General features: G+C 55.5%; 1 protein-coding gene across 3 annotated transcripts; it reads right to left on the bottom strand.

The window, feature by feature from the left end:
* Nucleotides 1–6,128: 6,128 nt before the first annotated feature.
* Nucleotides 6,129–20,289, bottom strand: XYLT2 (xylosyltransferase 2). Of its 3 annotated transcripts, XM_081575112.1 has the most exons (12): nucleotides 20,144–20,289; nucleotides 13,545–13,853; nucleotides 12,929–13,418; nucleotides 12,474–12,649; nucleotides 11,975–12,177; nucleotides 11,425–11,505; nucleotides 11,008–11,224; nucleotides 10,746–10,922; nucleotides 10,209–10,471; nucleotides 9,727–9,922; nucleotides 8,796–9,129; nucleotides 6,129–7,298 (listed from the first exon to the last, which is right to left on the bottom strand). In XM_081575112.1, exons 2-12 carry the CDS (start codon nucleotides 13,821–13,823, stop codon nucleotides 6,976–6,978), a joined length of 2,739 nt encoding a protein of 912 aa, XP_081431238.1. In that variant the 5' UTR covers nucleotides 13,824–13,853; nucleotides 20,144–20,289; the 3' UTR covers nucleotides 6,129–6,975. The 3 variants fall into 3 exon arrangements, with proteins under 3 accessions (XP_081431238.1, XP_081431239.1, XP_081431240.1); XM_081575113.1 differs by lacking the exon at nucleotides 13,545–13,853 and having other exon boundaries at nucleotides 9,718–9,922; XM_081575114.1 differs by lacking the exon at nucleotides 13,545–13,853.
* Nucleotides 20,290–20,717: the final 428 nt, after the last annotated feature.

Raw genomic sequence — 20,717 nt, 5'->3', positions numbered from 1 at the left:
GGACTTTCCTCCTTCCACAAGGAAGAGGAGAGCTTGTACTTGAGAGTGTCATAGCTTCTTCCCCTCTTGGATCCCGCAGAAGTCAGTCTGGGAAAGAGTGGGGAGGAGGGGCCAAGGGGCCAATAGAGAAACCCAGTGTGGTCGTGTTCTTTCCTGGAGCCACATTCAGAGGGAACTGTGGCAATGGCCCCAGAAACGGCCACGTGGCAGACCCCTTCCTGCCTGTGTGGGTCCAGGGAAGAGAGGCCCCATCTGGCCTGGAATACTAGGGTCTTTCAGGGATGAGGCAGATACATCACTGGATACAATTCCAGGGTTGAGACAAATTGGGTGACAAATGAGACGCTTTCTTCTCGCCCAGAGACACACCACGCTGGCATTCTTTTCTGATTCTTGGTTTATCTCAAACCGTAAACTACAGCAAAGAATCTGGCTTCAGGAATACTCACTCTGGGTCTAGAGTGGGCTGAGAGCAGGCCTTCATTGTCAACCCAAGACCTTTAAAATCATGGCTTGAGTGGAAGGGTGAGGAAGGAAGTCTCACTGGGGATGGACAGTCATCCTGGGTGTTAGAGGCAGGCGATGTTGGCTGCAGTCCCAGAGAGAACTTGCACAGTTAGTGGCTTCCTCCCAAGGACTATTCTCTGCCCTGAAGGCAGGAGCCTCAGGGGTTGAGGGCAGAGAAGTCTTAATTCTGGAGGTCTGCTTTGGATTTGTCACCTTGATTCTTGGGGCATGACCCCAGATTTCCTACCTCCTGCAAAAGTGACTCAGGTTATTTTGAGGTCTTGTACTGAGGCCCAGCTGGAGGAGATTGCTGGGAGCATCTCCAGAGGCTTGGTGCTGTCCCTGCCAGTACCTTGGAGAAGCAGGAAGGGGCAAGATGGAAGAACTGCTCCCTCCTATAGTGTTTCCCTGAGCAAGCAGTCGGGTGGTGCTGCAGATATGACCTTAGGGCCTCCTTATAGCTGGATGGCAGCTGGGAGAGGTAGAGCAAAAATATTACCCATTTCCTTACAACCCCACCCCGAGCCCCACCCCCACACACTCCTACTCCCTCTTTGGCTTTTGCTTTCTGTGTCTCCTCTCCCCCAGTGATGGTCCTTCCTGGAGACAAGTTGAATCTTAGAGCTGTTGTCTCCATGGAAACTTTTCGTGCCCAGGCTAAATCACTTCCCTGGCCTAGGATCTGCCATCCTTTACCAAAGAGGTGAAGTGGAGCCTCTAGCCAAATCCTAGGCTCTCCATCCATGATCTTTTCTTGTCCCAGGGGCTCCTATTAGGCATTTACATACAATTAAAAAGTAATAAGGAAAAAATGCTGAGTTCTCCAGGGCACTCAAGGGTGGGAGGACTGAACATTTACTTCCCTGCAGGCCCAGAGCCAGCAGCACTGTGCAGTCAGTTGGAGCATCTGCTGCTGCTGGTCCTTTTGAACACTCATTGTTGGACAGGGAAGCTGGCTCCCATAGGGGTGGCTGGTAGCTGCTTTGCAAGCCCACCACCCTGAGGACAGCCCTGTGACTGAGGGAGGCAGGCAGGCTTGCGTAGCTGTTCTCCAGCTTCCATCTGGGCCCTTTCCACCAGGATGAACCTAAGATCAGAGTGCCACACACCCTTCTCTCCAAGAAGTCTCTTTACTCTTCCTCCCCTCCTTCCTCTGGCCACTAGGTCCTGGCACACACTTCCCCCCGCCCCAACTCCCAAGTGGCAGCCCCAAGGGTCCTATCTCACCTGCATCCCCTGGGCCTCTCAGCACCTTTCCACTGCCTGGACCTTGGTGGGGCGGTCCCATGGTGCTAAAGGGAGAGGTGTACTCCTAGGGACCAGAAGGATGACTCAGAGTGAAGCTCAGGGTTTAGGGTCAGTGAGCAAGAGAGCAGAACCCAAACCTTTTTTGTCCCCACGTCCCTCCCCCCATCTTGTTTGTTCTCTTCCTCCACCAGTCCAAAGCACAAAGCCCAGACCCTCAGCATTTCGGAAATGCACTCAGGTATAAATTCCACTGTGTTCTGGCCACAAGCTCATTCTTCACAATTTGGCAGCCAGCTCTGATGACACTCGTGGGAAAGTCAGAGAATACCTGTCCTTACCTCTCCATCTTCTCTGTCTGATGCTCAGGGTTAGGGTTGGAACTCGGGAGGAACTGGAAATCCAAAGATTTCTTTTTGTACCCAGCATCCCATGTGGTGCCCCATACCGGGGAAGAAGACTGACAGTACAGTAGTCACCACCCGCAGAAGTTAGCTCTGGGCTTCCCCTTGGGAGCTAGGGAGAGTGTGGGCCTCCAGCTGCTCCGAGAGCTGGGAAGACCATTGTTTTCACCAGCAGCTCCCAGTACAGGGTCCTGTTGCCGAAGTGGCTGGGGAGTAAGCTGGCCAGGATGTTGACCTTTTCAACACTACTTCCTTGGCCCAGAGGGAACCCAGACTGGAAGATCACTGTCCATAGAGCAGACCCAGAGGCCCCGTCCATACTGTGCAGAGCGAGCAGATGCCCTTTTGTGGTGATTGGGGTAGGAGGCCCTGAAGGTAAGGGGTTAGTGGGTAGGCGTGTTTACATATCGGTTGGGGCTCCAGAAGAATTGATGAGAGCAGGGGATGTGGCAGTGCTGGGGCTTCGTTACAGCCGCTCAGCAGTATGGTCATGATAAACACCAGCATGGAACTCCTCCTGCAGAGCGACCAGACATCCGGTTCAGCCTGGGGCTGGCATGCATGAACCCATCTCACCTCCCCAGATTGTAATTCTACTCCAGAGGTTGGGTAGGAATGACCTGCTGGGACTAGGATCAGCTTCACATGCAGGGGAAACCGAGGGGGCAGGCAGCTCCCTTTTTGCTGCTGCATCCATTTCCTATGGCAGAGATTTGTGAGGAGGACAGAGCAGCTATATCCTGTCTGTCTGCAGCCCAAGGAAGGAGTAACGTGTGTAAGGGAGTTTACAGAGGACAGACTCAGGGAGGAGAAAGAGCTTGTGGCAGGGGCAGACACCTTTAGAAACTCAGTCGGGAGAGAGGACTCAAGCGTCTGAAGTCAGACTCCTGGCACCCAGCCTCTAGAACTCAGCACGAAAGGGACCTCAGAGTTCATATACCAACTGTACACAGCATTCTTCCCAAGTGGCTTGCTCTAGGTGACCCTACAGATGAAGAGGCTGGACTTCTGGCCTCTGCTGAGGGGCCAAGGGTGCATCTGCCCCAACTCTGCGACTTGGGACAGCAAGAGGTACTCACCAGTGGCCACAACTATGTCTAGGAGACTGTTCTCCATGGTGACCTCTGCACGGGGAGCAGCAGTGGCAGAGGGGTACCAAGAAAGGGCACTTTCTTAAATGATCTTAAGGACAGTTGCAAGACAGGCTTCCCCTGCCTCCCCCACCCCCCCAACCCCCCGCCACAACCCACCATCCCCACAGGGCCAACCCCCAACCCAGGATCCCTGATCCAGAGGAGCAGCTTCATTCAAAGCCAGGGTGGCTGTGAGCAGCCTTCCAGGTTCTCAGCTTCTGCCCCTGATTGGTACCATGCCAGGACCTAGGGTCCCATAGATGACACTTCACTCTGCAGGCCTGGCAGCCACGAGGGTCCCTCAAAAACCTGCAGAAGAAGGGGTTGGCAGGAACAGGCTAGGCTTCTGCTAACCCCAGAAGACAGCCGGGGCAGCTCCACTCACCCAGATCTATGCACCTCTCAGTCGGGATCCCCTCCCAGCCCTACTCTGCCCCGCCCCCTGCTTCCCAACAGCCCAGCCAATTGGCTGTCCTCTGGTCTTTGCTCCCATCTCTAATGGAACAGGAGTGTCCATGGTTGTCCTGGAAACCAGGCACAAAACAGGAAAGACTTCCCAGTTTCTTTCCCTCCCTCCAAAGGGATTCTTGTGCAGCTCTGGGGGCCCTGCCACACCACTCCACCTGGCTGTTACCCTAATTTTGACCCCAGGGGTCCAACCAGGGGAATATTTCAAAGCCTCAAAAAGCTCAAGCCTTGGGGCTGAGCTATCCCTACAGAAGGATGAGGGTGGAGAACAGACAGAGAATCTGCACTCAAACTTGCCTCAGTGAGCTGGACAGGGGAGAGGATTGGGGAGGCCCTCTGAACCTGTCAGGAGTCATGCAGCCTACTCCTGGTCCCGCATTGCTTCTAACTCAAGGGGCCAAGACAAACCAGCCAGAGCAGCTGGGGTGGGGGACTTCTGGTTCTGCCAGCCTGCAAATTAGAATTGCCAGGGGGAGTTCTGAACCCACATCAGTGTTGAGCTGCTACCTCAGACCAGTTAACTCAGAACCCTCAGTTTGGATCCCCATCCACTGAGCTAAGCTCAAAATGTTCACAGCAGGTGACCGAGTAACCAGGACTTGGTGTAACTGGACAGGAGTGGCAGGGGCTGAAACAGGACACGTCCCACCTAAGTTCAAAAAAATTAGACTCTTTAAATAGTTGTGCTAGTACCCACTCCAGTGTTCTTGCCTGGAGAATCCCAGGGATGGCGGAGCCTGATGGGCTGCCGTCTATGGAATCGCACAGAGTCGGACACGACTGAAGCGACTTAGCAGCAGCAGCAGCAGCAGTCCAACGACAGTATAGCCACAGCCTGGCCTGTGCATCTTTAGCAGAGTCTAAATGCTGCCTGTGCCTGATGTTCTGCTGCTGCTGCTGCTAAGTCGCTTCAGTCGTGTCCGACTCTGTGCGACCCCATAGACAGCAGCCCACCAGGCTCCCCCGTCCCTGGGATTCTCCAGGCAAGAACACTGGAGTGGGTTGCCATTTCCTTCTCCAAGGCATGAAAGTGAAGTCACTCAGTTGTGTCCGACTCTTAGCGACCCCATGGACTGCAGCCTACCAGGATCCTCCGTCCATGGGATTTTCCAGGCAAGAGTACTGGAGTGGGGTGCCATTGCCTTCTCCCGCCTGATACTCTATACCTAGTTATTACATTGTTTTTAATAGAGCTAAAGGTTGATGTGAAACAGAACAAAACCTTTTAGAGAACCAAATCAGAGCTTCAGATGTTCACTAAAATAGGAGCCAGAAAACAATCATCTCAGCCCTTGAACCCAAACACTATTTCCTTCAAGTTCTTGCTATTACCTTCTTCCTCTTTACCTGCCTTAGCAGCGTAGGAGAATGTAGTGACAGAGTGCTGTGGAGTCCTCCTGCCTCCTTCTGAAGCATGCAGCCACCACCTAATAGCTTTGACTTTGGGTTCATTTCACTTTCCTGGCCTGCTAAAGGAAAACACTAACATTGTCTGCCTCAAAGAGTTGTGAGGATTAAGTGACATACTCCACACAAGGTCAGTGCAGCAGCTGAACAGACGAAAATCCCAACACTGCCATTGGTGGACAGTGGTGCCCTCTCCTGGCAGCTTGAAAAACTTGACATATGGCAGCCTGGGTTCAAACTGAGCCCTTTGTTTCCCAAGCTGAGTTGACTGGGCCAGCATGACTGGATAGGGTGATTTTAAAGGTTCTGAGAAAACTTCACCCTTGTTCCCACATTAAGTAAGCTGTGAAGGACTGATACTGAGCCATGGCTGACAATGGCAGGAAAGTAGGAAGGGAGAAAGGGCTTGAGAAAAGGAGGGAGGCTGGACAAACCTTTCCAATATGGCCCTCCTAGGTCCTAAGGCAGTGGCTAGAAACCATGCCACTGCTGCTCCGGCTTCTAAAGGGGGCCGTGGTAACCACCAGGTCCTGGGTGGAAATGGCTGCCTCTGTTCTTGAGGTTGCCCCATACATAACTCTGAGCTGGGAGGAAACAGAGCAAAGGCTTCTGGGATGGGCCCTATTGACTCCAAAGACATAGAAGTCAGCCTCTGCCTCAGCCTGGCAGCAAGGGAGGAAGTGCTGGGTCAGGACTCTGAAGAACTGAAATGGCTCCCCTGGTGGCCCACTGGGTGGCAATAAGGAAGTCTCTGAGCCTCTCTGGGCCTGTTTACCCCTCATAAAAGAGGGATCTGGATTATGGGTTCTTGTGTCCCTTCTGGCTCTTGGATGGATTTTAAACTGTTCTCACTCTGGGGCAATTAGACCCTCCACCTTCTGCCAAAGTACCAGCCAAAACTTTTAGAAGACGGCCGAACAGTGCTGGCTCTTTGACACCCAGGAGGAAAAACACAGAGGCTCCATTGAGAGAGATAGAGATATATTTCTTCTGTTGCATATTTCAGACTTCACACTGAGCTTCAGGCACAATGCTGCTCCAGGTTCTTCTGAGAGCCCTGGCAGAGTCTTTTTCCCATGTTGCTCATGAGGGCTCACCACTCCAGAGCAGAAGCCCAGGCCCTGCTTGCAGTTCTGGGTACCTTGGAGACTGCAATGGTCTCAGTAGGCCCTGGTGCCCTGCCTTTCCCATCAAGGGGCAAGGTATGCTGGAAAGCCCTAGAGCCAGCCCTGCCCCCTCTTCTATGGTCCCCTGGCTACAAGAGGAGAGGCTGACCCATTAGAGTCCAGCTCTGCAGTGCTTCCCTAATCACCTGTTCTCTAGCCCTCAGAGCCTGCCACAGCACTTGCAGCCCCGCAGAGCCCCAGCCATGAGCACCACAGGCCAAAGCTGGGGGATAAGGCCCTAGAGAGTGAGGCAGGCCCAGCCTCCTCCAGAGCAGCAGCAGATGGGCTTGTCTGGCCCCTGCTCCCCAGAGCCTTGGCCCACTTCCTGGGGCTGCTCTGGGCCCTATTGCACATCTTTTGTTTCCAGTTCATCCCCTACCACCCATTTTTCTTTAAAAAAAAAAAAATAGAGGAGAAGGTGAGGAAGCTAGAACCCTTCTCCCCATGTTCCTGCTAACATCTGGTCCCCAGCAGAGCCATTTCAGTGGTAAATACCATGCCGACCTTCCCTGCCGTCTGTGGGTTCTGATGGCTGACATGGGTGTACAGCCTGGGCCTCTGGTTCTTGCCTGTGAGGGAGACAGCCCTCCGTCATCTGTAAGGTGCAATTTCCCGGGTCTTCCGGAGGCGCTGGCTGGGCCCCTGCTACCTGAGTCGCCCATCTGCTTTGACAGGCCCCAGCTCCGATTTGGGGTCCGGGGACAGAGAGCTCCAGCTGGTCAGTCTGCAGAGCTCCAGGGAGGGACAGGCAGAGGGGCCCATGGCACACAGTCCGGCCACAGACCAGAAGCTGCTTAGTTCCCCATCTGTCCAGGCCTCCAGCGCCGGGCCCGTGAGCTCTGCATGTAGTCGGGCAGCTTCCTCCACAGGCTCTGGCTGAGGCAGGTTCAGGATGCCACTCAGGCCCTGGAAACTCTGTTCCATGTACTCGTTGTGGGGTGGCCCAGCGTGCAGCCAGCTGGCATCATCTGGGGGTGCAAAGCAGCAGTAAGCACGCCCCACCCCAATGATCTCATGAAGGCCAGACCCTGGGAATCAGGTCTAGGCACCCCAGTCAGTCCTGTCCCAGCTCTACCACTGAGTCGCATCTTGCTGAGTGACTTTAGGCTAATCCACAGAACTGTCCATGCTTGTAAAACTTAGTTTTATAAAATCAAGACAGTAATCCCTGAATTCCTAACTTGAGGATTAAATAAAACAGTGGGTTCAAGGTACTTTAGAAAGTAAGGTTACTTTCTGATAATGGTCTGGTTTGTGTCACCCATGCCCCTTCTCAACCACCTCCAGTGGTCTCCAGCGCCCTCAGAAGCCTAGTACTCAGGCCTTCAGGCTGCGGGCCCTGCTTACTCTGCTGGCCTTCTTTCCCACCTCCTTTGGCATCCTACTCCCCTCCACCCTCTGTTCTCCTCATGCACTAGACACCTGCTAACTTTGTTCCCTCAGTTTAGAATATCCTTCCCTGTCTATAAAAATCAGCCCCTTCAAGACTCAGCTCCAATAGCACTTGCTGTCAAGCTTGCCTCCACCACCCCACCTTCACCTCCTCCATCAGACTGTGAGTCCTAGGAGAGCAGGGGTGCCTGTTCTGATCTGCCACAGCCACTGCCTCACCCTGGACCCCGTCCTTTTCTGGGTTACCTCTGCTCTGACCCACCTTCTCAGTGATAGGACATGGCTGGAGGAAGAAAACATCTACCTACTTACTGAACACCTACTGTATACCAATCCCTTTTACCAAGATATTCACCGCTAATAGCCCCCAGAAGGTAGTTACTTGTATTGGGCCCCCTGCAGGAACCTACAGCCTACACCTAGTTTCGAGTTTGTCTCCTAGCCTCAGCTATGTGACCTTCTCCACCTGGCTACCAATGGACTGGGAAGATGACCAACATCAGATTTGCTGTCCTAAGAATGTGGAACTTGTGGACTAAGAGGCCCTGGTCAGTCTCCGTTGCACTGAGAGGCCATGTATTGAGAAGCCTGAGGCTGATACAGAGAGCACAGGATGAGGGACAAGGTGGCCCCAGAGAGACAGAAACCACGCCTGAGTCCCAGTGGGTCCTGAGTCATTTCCTGAGTTCTGTAGGGGAGAGCCCCACATTTTTCCAATAATTTCCCCCTTTCCCCTGGAGCAATTTGAGTGGATCTGTGTTCCATGCACCCAGGAGGTCTCTAACAATTGTATTTCTCTTACTTTACATGTAATAAGACTGAGGCTCAGGAAGGCCAAGTAATTTGCCAAGAATAAAAGCCCAATTAAAGTGTCCGAGCTGTGTTCTAAAGCCAGGTCTGCCTGCCTGGGAAGCATGATAGCAGAGTGCAGGGCTCTGGAATGCTTATGGATGGACGGTCAAAGCCACAAGCTGTCCCCTTCCCCTACTCTGATGGTTAGCTTCTTGGAATCACCTGTCTGCAAATCCTATCCTGCTCGACTCCTGGGTATCATTTGGGAACGAGATACTTACCTTTCCTGAGAGGTAGTTTGCGGTTGAAGGTCAAGGGCAGCACGAGGAAGCGGGTCTCACCCAGGGGTTCCCAGAACTGAAGCAGTCGAACAGTCCAGGCCCCTGGCCGCAGGGGCCGGCTCAGTGGGGGTTTGTACTGCGTGACCTCCGTTTCCGCGTCTACCACGATGTCGTAAGATGTGGCCACCACATAGGTGGGGTCGATCCACACCACGGTGACTGTGAGGTTGGGGCCCCGGGCCCAGCGCTGCATGGCCACAGGCTCGTCCAGCGGCCCCAGCAACCCTCCAAAGTTCCGGAAAAGACGCTCTTTGGGGTCCCACTCGGTGCCGACCTGTAGGGAAGGAGGCAGCTGGGCAGGAGCTGAGGGAAAGTCCTCCTCTCTACCTGCTGCCCCCTTTAACTCCTGTGGGACATCAGGCCAGTCACTGTCTCTTTCTGGTCCTCAGTCTCCCCCTCTGCAAAATGATGGGCTCAGACTGGGATTTTTAACATCTCTATAAGCTCTGAGATTCATTCTAGGCTCCTGTTCTGACCTGCTCTGAAGTGTTGGGGGCAGCAAGGCAGAAATGAGATTCGAAGTCCTGCCCAGAGACCATCCCCACATGGAGCAAAGGCCTCCAAGAAAGAGACCAAGGAGACACTCAGAAGCCTAATCTTCTGGCCCGACTGGAATGTCCAGCTCCTTACAGAAGAAAATCCCTGAGTGTAGAATACAGGCTTGCGTTGTAGTGGAACCATGGTCCCCTCCCCGCTGACTGCATGTCCTCTGTGCATCCCAAGGCTGCCATCACTGGGAAAGAAGACCCAGGAATCCAGTCCTGAAAGGCCTAACCCAATCCTCAGCCCTCCCTTAGTGTCTGTCCCTCTCTCCCCACTACCCTGAGTCTTGCTGGGAAACAGGAGAAAGCAAGGGGAGGACCTGTCCCACCTCCAAACTCTGGAGCCGGCTGGCCTGGTCACTGTGCCCCAACAGCTTCAGCGACCCCTGGGGCAGCAGCCACATCTCAAGCGTCTCTGCCGGCCCCTGGGCTGAGGACTGCACCGCCTGCGTCACCAAGTAGCCCTGGAAATGGTCGTCATAGAAATACAGGTGCACGCTGGACGGCAAGCCCCTGGGCTCAAACCTAAGAAGTTTCCAGCAGGGAGAAAGGGAGATGCCATCAGCACACCCGACTTGGCCTGGAGTCGCAGGAAGGGGGCTCTGGGGGAGTCCCATCCCCAGGTGCTTTCTTTGCCCAGATCTCACACCCACAGATCCTATGTGCCTGGCTTTTGCCATCTTCGTTTTATTTGCATTTTTCCCTGCCTCAGGCTGGGGGCTCCCTGGGGGAGGGGCTGCGTCTTTCTGATTGTCCTCCTCATAGGGCATTACATCCTGAGAGTCTGCAAAATGACAAAAGGAGGTCTCACCTGCAGAGCAAGTTGGCCAGGGAAGACGCAGCAGTGGCGATGTGGCGCAGGCTGAGGCGGGCAAAAGCGGTGTAAGCAGTGAGCATGACATCGCTGAGCCCACTGGGGCCATCAGCCACGTCATAGGTGTTCTCCCAGTAGGCCTTGAGGGCTGGGGTGCCGGGGGGGTAGCTGCCATATAGGTGGAAGTCCAGGATTTCCAGTACCTCCTGGTTCACAGTGGACTCAAACTTCCGGGCGAAGAAGGTGGGTCTGGAGACTTGCTGGAGTGGGAGAGGCAAGGAGGGTGAAGGGGTCTGGAGTTCCCAGAGAGCACAGCAGGGGAGGCGCCTTTTCCCAGCACTGCCTAGAGATCAGCCGCTGAGAGTTTTTCCTGCCGCCAGTTTAGCCCCTGCCCCCGGGGGCTGCTCCCGGTGAGGGTCCCCCAGATCCTCTGGTTGGACCACCCAGGATTGTTTGTGACCCTAGAAAGCACCCAGCAAAAAGCTGGGGGGAGGCTCTATCAAGGGCCAGAGATTGGGGGTCATGAGGAAGCACCTGCAGCCGTAGGAAGTCCTGCGGCTTGAAGTCGTTGGGGGAGCAGCCGCACCAGTCCACGATGTGCTTGTACTGGCACTTGCAGCCCAGCTTGCGGTTCCAGTTGGTGACCCGCAGGTTGTTGTCCACGAGGCTCTCGCAGGCTGGGCTGTTCTCCAGCACCGTGTGAAAGAAGGACTGCGAGTGGCAGGGCGGGGAGGACGGTGAGCCGTTGAGCACGCCACCTGCCCTCCCCCGCCTGTGCGCGGGCCCAGTCACCTACCTCGGCTGGGAGCAGCGTGTACGTGTAGAACTGACGTAGCTGGGCCACAAGCGGGTCGTCTGTGTACACCACATACTCCACAAAGCTGCGAGTTAGCACGAACCAGTCCGAGCCGCCGTCCACCACAATGCCTGCTGGGATCTGCCGCTCGCCCAGACGCCACATGTGCGAATCGCACTCATGGAAGAGCCGGTCCAGGCCCTGTTTCTTGATGAACCTGTGGGAGGCACATGGGCCTGTGGCTGAGGGTCTTGCAAGGTGGAATCCAGGCTCTCATCTTTCCAGGAACCAGCACTGCACTCCTCAATCTGTGACTGGTTTGGAGGTTTTGCAACCCAGGGCTGAGGCCACCGAGCCCCCTGTGTGTAGGGCTGTGGCGGGACTCCGGGACCAGGACATCCTCTGCCATCCCCTTACCTGGAGTTGTCCCGGCCATGAGACTTGAGGAAATTCTTGTCCCGGTTCTTGGACAGGAAAGCTACCAGCTCCTCATTGGTCCTGGAAAGAAAATGGCATGTGGGTAGCGTGTGTGAGAGTGGCTCAGTCACCAGCCCAGAGCAGACAGACCCCTCCAGTACTCTTTACCTTCACTCCTTGGCCCCTTCTTTTCTTACTGAGAGCCATTCTAGCCAACTGACCTACTCCAGGTTGATGCTCTGGGGTGGTGAGTATCTGAGGTCCCTGAGAAAGACCACCCCATCCTTCGTCCACCCGTTCCTGTCTGACCCAAGATCCTGGTTCAGACTTCTGGCTTCTTCTCCTCCCCATCTGTTGTCCCTTGTAACCCTCATATCATCTTTCAACAATAACTCCTCTAAAACATTGCTGGGGCCAAGGAATCATGTTTGAGATGTGCAGATCCCAGAATGAGGCTTTGGGGAGGGAAGAAGTCCGTTGGCACCCTGGAACCCCGAGTCCTAGAGGAGGCCCACCTCCCATCTGCAGGGCTCAGAGCACCACCCCACACCTGGTCGGGTAGTCAGTGGCACTGAGGTTGATGAAGAAGTCCCAGGCCCAGCCGGGCACCTCCAGCAGGTCCTGCATGCTCCGCAGATACATCCTCAGCAGGCTGGCCCCGCCCCAGATGGTGACCATGCGCCAGGGCGTTACCCGCACGTTATCATACTGCCGGGCCAGCTCCACTACCTCTCGGTGCAGGTAGTTGGAGCGCTGTGGGAGGTGGGGTGGTGGTGGTGGAAACTCAGCAGTGGAAGATGACCCCCCAGCATTACAATCTCTCCACCCGGCCCCACCCCAGGGCGGAGTACAAGTGACATGAAATGCACAGAGCATGGGCTAGGGCTCCAGCTCTGAAGCCGCCATGTCCCCTGGTGCTGGCTGCTCCCCCCCTTCTGTTCTCCTATCTCTGGGCCACCTGAGCAAGTCAGAGATACTGTCTATCCATGACAATCTGGGTCCCTATCCTACTTACTCAGATGCCCTGTCTCCCTGGCCATAGAAGGTACCTTGTCCACATGGACATAGAAGAAGTGCTGCTTGTGGTACACAGCCTTGAGGAGACGCTTCAGCTGGCGGATGGCGCGGCCATGAACCACCAGCATGTAGGCGATTCGTACTGGTGGACCATCCACGGGCTGCTGGGCCCGGACCTCGTCCCATGGGATGCCAGGGCTCATCTTTCCTGAGAGCAGAGAACAGGGGCATCAGTAAGGTCCCGCCCCAGGTCACAGGGTGGAGGCAAGATGGGAAGAGGGAGCTGCCTGTTGTCCAAAGGAAGAAGCCTGGACGTAGAGCCCGATGCCCCCAGGCCCCAGGGCCAGCTCTGCCACTGAGTGCACTCATCACCAACTTGGGCAGCAAGGTGTGCCCTTCTGGGCTTTCATCCCTGAGAAATGGGAGTGAGGATCCCTGCCATACACCCTCCTGGGCCACCACCTCTCTGCCTATGCTTGTCTCTTACCAGCCCGCTGGCAGTGCCGGGGCACAGCCTTGGGCATGAGGCTCCCGGCCTGGTGCAGGCACACCACGTTGGCGATCTCCTGCTGGCACTGCTTGGAGCTGGCCCGGGCCAGTGCAGACAGAGCATCCTTGCCAACGATCTCGCACTTGGGTGTGAAGCTGTTGTCTGTGGGCTGGGGGGCGCCCTCCACACTCCCTGTGTCTCCATGTGGGAAGCCAGCCGCCCCAACCAGCGCCTCCTCAGCCGCTGCCCCACTCAGGTTCTGGCGGCCTGGGGCCTCTGGGGGCGGGGTGGGGGGGATCCGCCGGCCAGTTCTGTGCCGGCTAGTTACTGCCCGTACCACCTTGGCCACGGGCATGCCGGGGCTCTCGGCGCGGCCCCGCCAGCGCCCATGCCTTCTGCCTGCGCTGCCCCGCCGCCCAGCTGAACTGTCTGTGTCCTTGGAGCCTTCGCTGGGGTCGAGTGGCCGTGGCTTCTTCTGCCTTCCTTTCTGTAAAAGATAGGCAATCACAAGTCACTAAGACAGTCACTCTCCTCCTGCTCCTGCTCCTTCAGCTTCTTGCTGGCTCAGGCCTAGAAGCCCCTGCCACCCTTTATCTAGAAAAGAACTGTTCACCTGAGCATTCTGCACGTCTGCTGGGAGGTCTCCGTGACCAGCCGGTGGAAGAAATGTTGCCCTCCCCCAAGGCACTGTTGCATCCACATCCCCTCCATCACAGATCACAGGGCACTGAGCCTCCTTTGGATTCAGACACCACTTTCTTTTTCCACAAATAGGAAGATGAATAAGAGAGGCATGCAGAGACACTACAGACAAGAGTGTCCATCCAGCACTCCCACCCGGGCTTGACTGGGACAAGATGACGCTCTTCAGAAGGAAAAAGCATTCTGCCATCTACAGTATTTCCACATGGGAGTGCTGAAGCTGCAACAGAGCAAAGAGGTCTTGCCTGGTGAAGGGGACAGAGGTGAAATCTGAGACCCCATTGCTGGTTGGGTTCTCTGGGAAGCAGAGACTAAGAGTCAGAGTGAAGGAGACTCCCTGGGGGGTCACACTCTGGATGACGAGGCAGCAGGAGCAGGCAGTTGCAGGGAAGGCCTTCAGATGGCCAAGCTGGCCTGACATCTGGGCAGAGGGGAAAGGAAGAGCTTCAGGAGACAGCTTGGCTTGGAAAGGGCCTCGACCAGCTAGTGGGAAGCTCCAGGGCAAAGACAGCCTAGAGATGGGAGCCCTGGTACCACTGCTGGGAGTGGCTGAGAAGGTGTCTGGCCATGGCTGGAAGGCTGAGGCAGGGCGTGAAGGCTCCTGCAGCTTCAGGCTGGCAACTCATCGCTCCTTGTGGCAGGGTGGCTCGCGAAGGGAAAACTGAGATAAGGGAAAGCCTCTAGCCCTGCTTTCCGGCTCCTGCAGCCTCTTCTCAAACCTAGGAACCTCCCTAATGATCCGGCCACACGTGGAAGTGTGTACAGCCACACTTGTTCCAGCTTTCCCTGTCCTTCTTTTATGATCCCCCTCCTTCCCTGACCAAATTCCATCCATCCTTCAAGATCCAGCGGAGTCTCCATGTGTGAGGCCATCCCATTTGCCTCAGGGTGGGACGTTCTTCTAGTTGACCAACTCCTTGGGAAGAGGCTGTCGTGTCAGTTCCATCTCCCCAGTGCCCAGTGGAGTGGCTGGCATATAGGGTGTCTGGTTGGTGTCTGCTGGATGAGACACGGACTGGACGGAGGAGTGAGAGGCTCTGTGTGATTACTCTGGAGTCACCAGGGCTTCCCACTCAGCTCCGTCATTCCCCCACAGTTACCTACCTTCTCTGAGCAGGTTCCCTCAACTATCAAATACAGGAGGGAAGAGTGTCCAAGAGATAGAGCCTGAGATACTGCAGCTAGAAAGAGCTATCCCCCCTCTGTCTCTCTCACCACTCTCTGTGTGAGTCCTCTTCCTGTCTGGCCTTCCAGCAGCCGGACTCACTGGACCAAGCCTCTGAAGCAGCCTCCTCAGGATACCCTCCTGGTGTTTCCCTGGTGTGGCCTCTGTGGCCACTCCTCATCAGTCTTCTTGGCTGACCCTGCCTTATCCCCCAAGGCCACTTTGGGGCCTTTCCTTGTCCGGGCTTTCCCGGGGACCTCAGTCCCAAATTTCTCTCTGTGGCCTAGAGGGGCTCCCTTGAACTTTCAGTTGTCTAACTGCCAGCCTCCTTGATGCCTCTCTTGGGAGTCTGATAGACCTCTCAAGCCACAAATCCAAAAGTGAACTCCTGATCTTCCCTCAGTCGGCTCCTTCGTCGGTTAATGATCAGTTAACTGGTTCACTTAAGGGTCAGTCCACCCTTCAAGTCGCTCAGGCCAAAAACATTGGGGCATCACTTGGACCCTTGTTTCCCTCATACTCCATCATCAGGACACATGTTGGGGCTCCCTTCAAAGTACATCCAGAACTTGATCACTTCTCACTGCTTCCATCATCACCATCCCTGCCTGGAAGGCCTGCTCTTACTCTGGTTTCCTACAGTCCAGTCTCAGCAGCCCATGTTCCCATCTCCCTACTCCTCTGCTTGAAGCCACCCATGGCTCCTGCTCTGAGGACAAAGCCCAAAGCCCTTACATGAACCTACAAAGGCAATGTGAGCTGTGTCTGGCTGACCCCCTCCCTTCTCTGACCTTATCTCCTACTAACCTCTCATGCTTACAACTCCTCCAGTCTTAATGTAATGGCTTTCTCAGTGCCCCTCCCTCCCACCTGGCATTCACTGTCCCCTGTACCTCGAATGTTCTCCCCTTGATGTCCCAACATCCCCTGCCTCCAGTTCCTTGCTCAGGTGGCATCTTCTCAGGTAGGCCACCTTGACCACTGTGGTGGCCAAGGCCAAACTCCAGCTCTCCCTCATCTTCCACTTTGTTTCTCCCACAGCACTTATGTATATGTATAATGTATGTATAATTATATAGTATATATATACATTATATATATAACGTATGTATAATGCATAATGTAATATGTATAAAGGTATTTTTTAAAACTATTTATTTATTTATTTATTCGGCTGTACTGGGTCTTCGTTGTGGCATGCGGAATCTTTAGTTGCGGCACAAAATTCTTAGTTGCAGCACGTGGGATCTAGTTCCCTGACCAGAGATCAAACCCTGGGCCCCCTGCATTGGGAGTCTTAGCCATTGGATCACCAGAGAAGTCCCTGTATAAATGTATTTATATTGTGCTATTCTATGTCTCTCCCCTTACAAGAATGCAATGTCCATGAGGATAGAGCTTTTTGTTGTTTTGTTCATTGATGTATTCCTAGAGCCCAGAAGAATGTCTGGCAATGGGAGACTCTCTCTCTCTCTCTTTCTCTCTCTCTCTCTACATATATTAATTTTTGGCCATGCCACACAGCTTGCAGGATCCTAGTTCCCGGACCAGGGATTGAACCCATGCCCTTGGCAGTGGAAGTGCAGAGTCCTAACCAATGGACCACCAAGGAATTCCCTCAGTAAATATTTGTTGAATGAATGAATGAATGAAAAGCTCTTGGCACAGGCTCGGCATTCAGTAAATGCTGTCATCCTTACTAATATTAATGAAAGGGGACTAGGAAACAGTCAAATGTGAAGTTAGGAGAGAAGCCAAGGCCTTCAGATGCTTTGGACCATTGGGTCCTGTCCCTCCCCTCCCTAGGACCTCCCTCTCCTCCTCTGTCAGAGCATGGCAGAGGCCTTAGGGCCAGAGCCCCAGCCTTATACCCTGGCACCCCAGCCTTCTGTGCCCAGCATCCAGCCAGCCCTCTGATCTCTTGGAAGGTGCCTAGTGAGAACTGGGGATGTCTGTCTCCACCTGAGAAGAGACACCTGCAAGAGGGAGGGCAGAGTGGGGAGGAGGCAACAGGCTCTATTCTGTACCCATGTTGGGGAGGGCACCCTGGACTGGGAAGCCCCTAGGAAAGGCGGCCGCAGTCCCACTGAACTGAGTGCATGTAAAACTGGTGATGTCGGACCTGGACACACATTGGGCAGGGAAAGACATTCTCAAGCTGAGGTGGGTGGAGTTGGCAAAGGAGCTGTGGGTTCTCAAGATGGAAGCCAGTATCAGTGAGTGAGGAAGCTGGTCAGGAGGGCAGGGCTTGGGGCACGGGGCCAGGCTCGCTGTGGTGGGGGAAGGATGTGGGAGGAGAGGGCACGTTGGTGTCCTGCACTGCAGCAGGAGCTGGCTGACCCTGAGAAGGACAATCCCAGAGGGGGCTGGGGGACCAGAAGGCAGCAGTGAGGAACTGCGGTGGGTCCCTGGTGGGCAGCCAGCCCCTTCCCATTGCCTCATCCCAAGAATGTTTACATGTACGGCAGCAGGGCCTCATACTTTTACCCCTACAGGAGTTGCTCAAAGTTGTCCCTAAGTCAAAGCTCCCTCTAATTACTGAGGACGGGGACTGGCCTTCTGACATCTGCCTGGATGCATTCTGGCCTCTGAGGCCCCCTCTCCTCACTGAGGAGGAATTCAAAGTCCTTTCCTGGCTCTGTAGCTTCTCCTTGGAATCCTTCTCTGAGTCCCAGAGACAGAGAACACAGCAATGCTGATCCACCACCTTCGGACTTGTCAGACTGTGCTTACAGTAAGTGGTGAGACAATGTTTGTAAAAGCTTTGAAAACCATAAAATGGCTCTTTGGATGTTAATGGTCATCTCTGGTCTCCAACCTAGCCCTCACACATGGCCAGAGTGTGCATCTTAAGTGCATATCTCATTTCATCCTTGCTTAGACCCCCTTTGGTTTCAGCACTCTCCCACTGCACTTAGAATAAAACTCCAGCCCCTCACTGTGGGCTGCAGGATGTGCCCTAGACTAACTTCTTCCAGGGATCCCACCACACCCTCCTTCCCATTGCTTCAAGGCAGCCAGCTAAGCCCATTCTCCTCAGGGCCTTCTGCCTGAACTCTGCCTACTGCTTCCCCAGGCTGACTTTCAGCTCACAGGCCACTTCCTGCAGAAGCCTTCCCCAACCACCTATCTAAATTAGCCCTCTTGTTACTGAGTTTCCTTTTCACTGTCAGTCTCTCCCTGCAGACTGTCTACCCACAAGGGCCATGACCTCATCATCTATTTTATTTATTTCTGTATCCTCAGTATTAGCACAGTGCCTAGTATGAAGTGGGACTTAATATTTGTTGAATACATGAATGAATGAATCCCTATTACCATTGTGCAGTAGTGAAATAATAATAAGATATTTACTGATGGTTTAGCATGTGCCAGCAACTCCTGCAAATACTTCACAGGCATTACCAATGAGAGAGGTGATATTATTGCCCCCATCTTGGGGGGAGGTAGTGCAGATACCATTGAGGACATACGCAAAAGAGGTTAGGTGATTTGCCACTGGTCACACCACTCACCAGAAGCAGTGCTGGAACAGGACACAGGACGGTGAGGTGGGGTGGCCCAACTCAGCACCCCCCTTCCTAAGTACTTATTACGCTGCCTGGCTGCCCTGAGGTGGCTGCTGAAGGGCTCCAAGCACTAATGGCTGCTTGGACTGCACAACCTTTAGGTTATCAAGGATCTTTTCTCCATTCTGGTCCAGGGATTCCCCTATCAGATTCTGCTAGGAAGCTGGAGGAGGAGGTGAGGAGGCAGGATCCCAAGCACTGCACCAGTTCTCCACCCCAGGCTGGAGGCAGGGCAGCAGAGACCTTGAGGCCTGAACAATCTCTCAGCCCATCCAGAGATTCACACAGCCGTGTAGCAGAGGGTCTGAGAACCCCTGGATGCTTTGCCATGCCCCTCCCCAGAGTGGTCACCGGCCTCTGCTCACATATATTCCAGGGTCAGAAGGCTCCTTAACTCCTTGTCAGCCCATTTCATGCTAGAATGTCTCATCTGCCCCCAAAATCATCTCTTCCCCTTCCTGCTACTTACTGGACCACAGAGAACAAGCTCACTCCCTTCAGATGTCACAGAGTCAGCCTCCCCTAACCTCTAACCTCAGCTCCTTTTGGAGTTATGATCTCATGTGACTCTGTCCCAGCTCCTCTCACCATCCTAGTCTGTTGGTTCTCCCCCAAAAAGGCAAAAGCAGTGATTCTCCAAATTTCCACACTAGGCCTTCCAGACTGCCCAGATGCAGGAAGGGAAAATGAATATTAGGGCTCCCTTGGCCTTCACACTGCCAGGAGGAGAGGCCCAAGAGGATAGGGCAAGCAGAGCAGAGAGTCTGACTCAGAGTCCACCAGAACCCAGGGGTGGGGGTGGGGAAGCCCTGTCCTCTGGTCCACAGCTTAGGGTCAGGGTTTGACTTATCCTCTTCAACCTTCCAGGATGGTTTCAGACCCCACTAGACCCTCCTGATCACACTGGGGAAGACATGTCTAATCCTCCAGGGAAAACCACATCAGCCAAGAGAGGTGGCTTGGCTCACACATCAGAACGAGGACCCGGGGACTAAGCAGATGGGATTGTCCCTGCTCCACGGCCTGGGGCTCTGCTAAACTAGCTGCTGCTGTTCCCATTCTCTTATGGTCAGAGAGAGCGAGTCCCCAATTCTCTAACGTCCTGAGGCCAATTCATCAGCTTAATTCCCCAGCTCAATTCCCCTGCCATCCTCTCCAGAAGACCCATGCAGGTGCTTCAGACCCCTGGCTTAAGAAGCCACGCCTCAGGGGCACTCCAGTTCTCTCCCTCGGGGTCACTTCCTCTCCACAGTTGCCAGACTGAGTTCCACCCCCAGGCTCCACTTCTTAACTGGCCAATGCCCTTCTGAGGGGCGGGTCGGCACGATTGCCCGGGGTCCCTAGGCCCCATTACTCCGCCCACGGCGCGCACACCCCCACCCCATCCCAACTTCAGAAAGTTTGGCCTGGGGCTCCCCACCTGCAAGCCGGCTCGGGCCCAGCCGCGCCTCTTGGCCCGGCTCCCCGCCACCCGCGCCTGACCTTCACTGCTCGCGGAGCTGGAGACCACCCCACCAAGACCCGCTCCTCCCGCCCGGGGCCCCTGCCAGCCCGCGGCCCGTCCTCCGGGTCACGCACCGCCCCCGCGCGCAGGCCCCCGGCCCGCCTGGGAAACAGGCGCCAGGGGTCCGAGGCCCCGAGTCAGGCGGCCGCCCGCGCGCAACACGCAAGCGGCCCGTGCCCCACTTCCCCGGCGGGGGCCATCCGTTTCCCCGCCAGGACCCCTCGCGTCCCCGCGCCCGGCCTGCCCGCCTGCCCGCCCGGCCGTCGGAGCACCTCGCCCGGCTCGTCGTCCTCCAGGACGCTGAAGCTCCACACCACTAGGCCCTGCAAAAGCAGGATGGCCAGCGCCGTGGCGATCGCCAGCTTGTAGCGCCGCACCAGCTTCTGCACCCGCGCGCTCGCCACCATCTTCCTGCCCCGGACGCAGGGCGCGCGCCCAGCCCTGCAACCCGGCTGCGGGCGCGTGCACGGGCGCGGGCAGAACAGGCTTCTCCCCAGGGAGGCGCGCCTGGCGCGCGCCGGGGCGGGGCCGGGGGCGGGACCCGCAGGCCCGAAACGCCGCGCCCCGCGGGCCAGGGGCGGAGCCTGGACCCGCCGAGCTAGCTGTCCCACGGGCAGCCGGCCTCTCGCGTGGTGGTTCCTTGCCTGTCTTGGTCAGTGCCCCAGCTCTTGCGCGTTCTCACCTCCTTCCGGACGGCAAGCCCATGGAACCAAAGTGCAGAGAGGTCTGTGGCCTCACCTCTCTCTGGCTCGCCGCCGGGTGTGGGGTGTGGGGTGAAGGTGGGGTGGAGGAACTCAGCTTCGCCGAGACCAACTCCTTCTCAGCCCTCGTGCACGCAGAGAATGC

The sequence above is a fragment of the Giraffa tippelskirchi genome, chromosome 3 (genome assembly GCF_054371585.1).
Source record: "Giraffa tippelskirchi isolate mGirTip1 chromosome 3, T2T-mGirTip1v1.2.pri, whole genome shotgun sequence".
Lineage (NCBI taxonomy): Eukaryota > Metazoa > Chordata > Mammalia > Artiodactyla > Giraffidae > Giraffa > Giraffa tippelskirchi.
The sequence above is the reverse complement of the archived record's forward strand: the minus strand, read 5'-3'. Positions and strand labels throughout refer to the sequence as shown.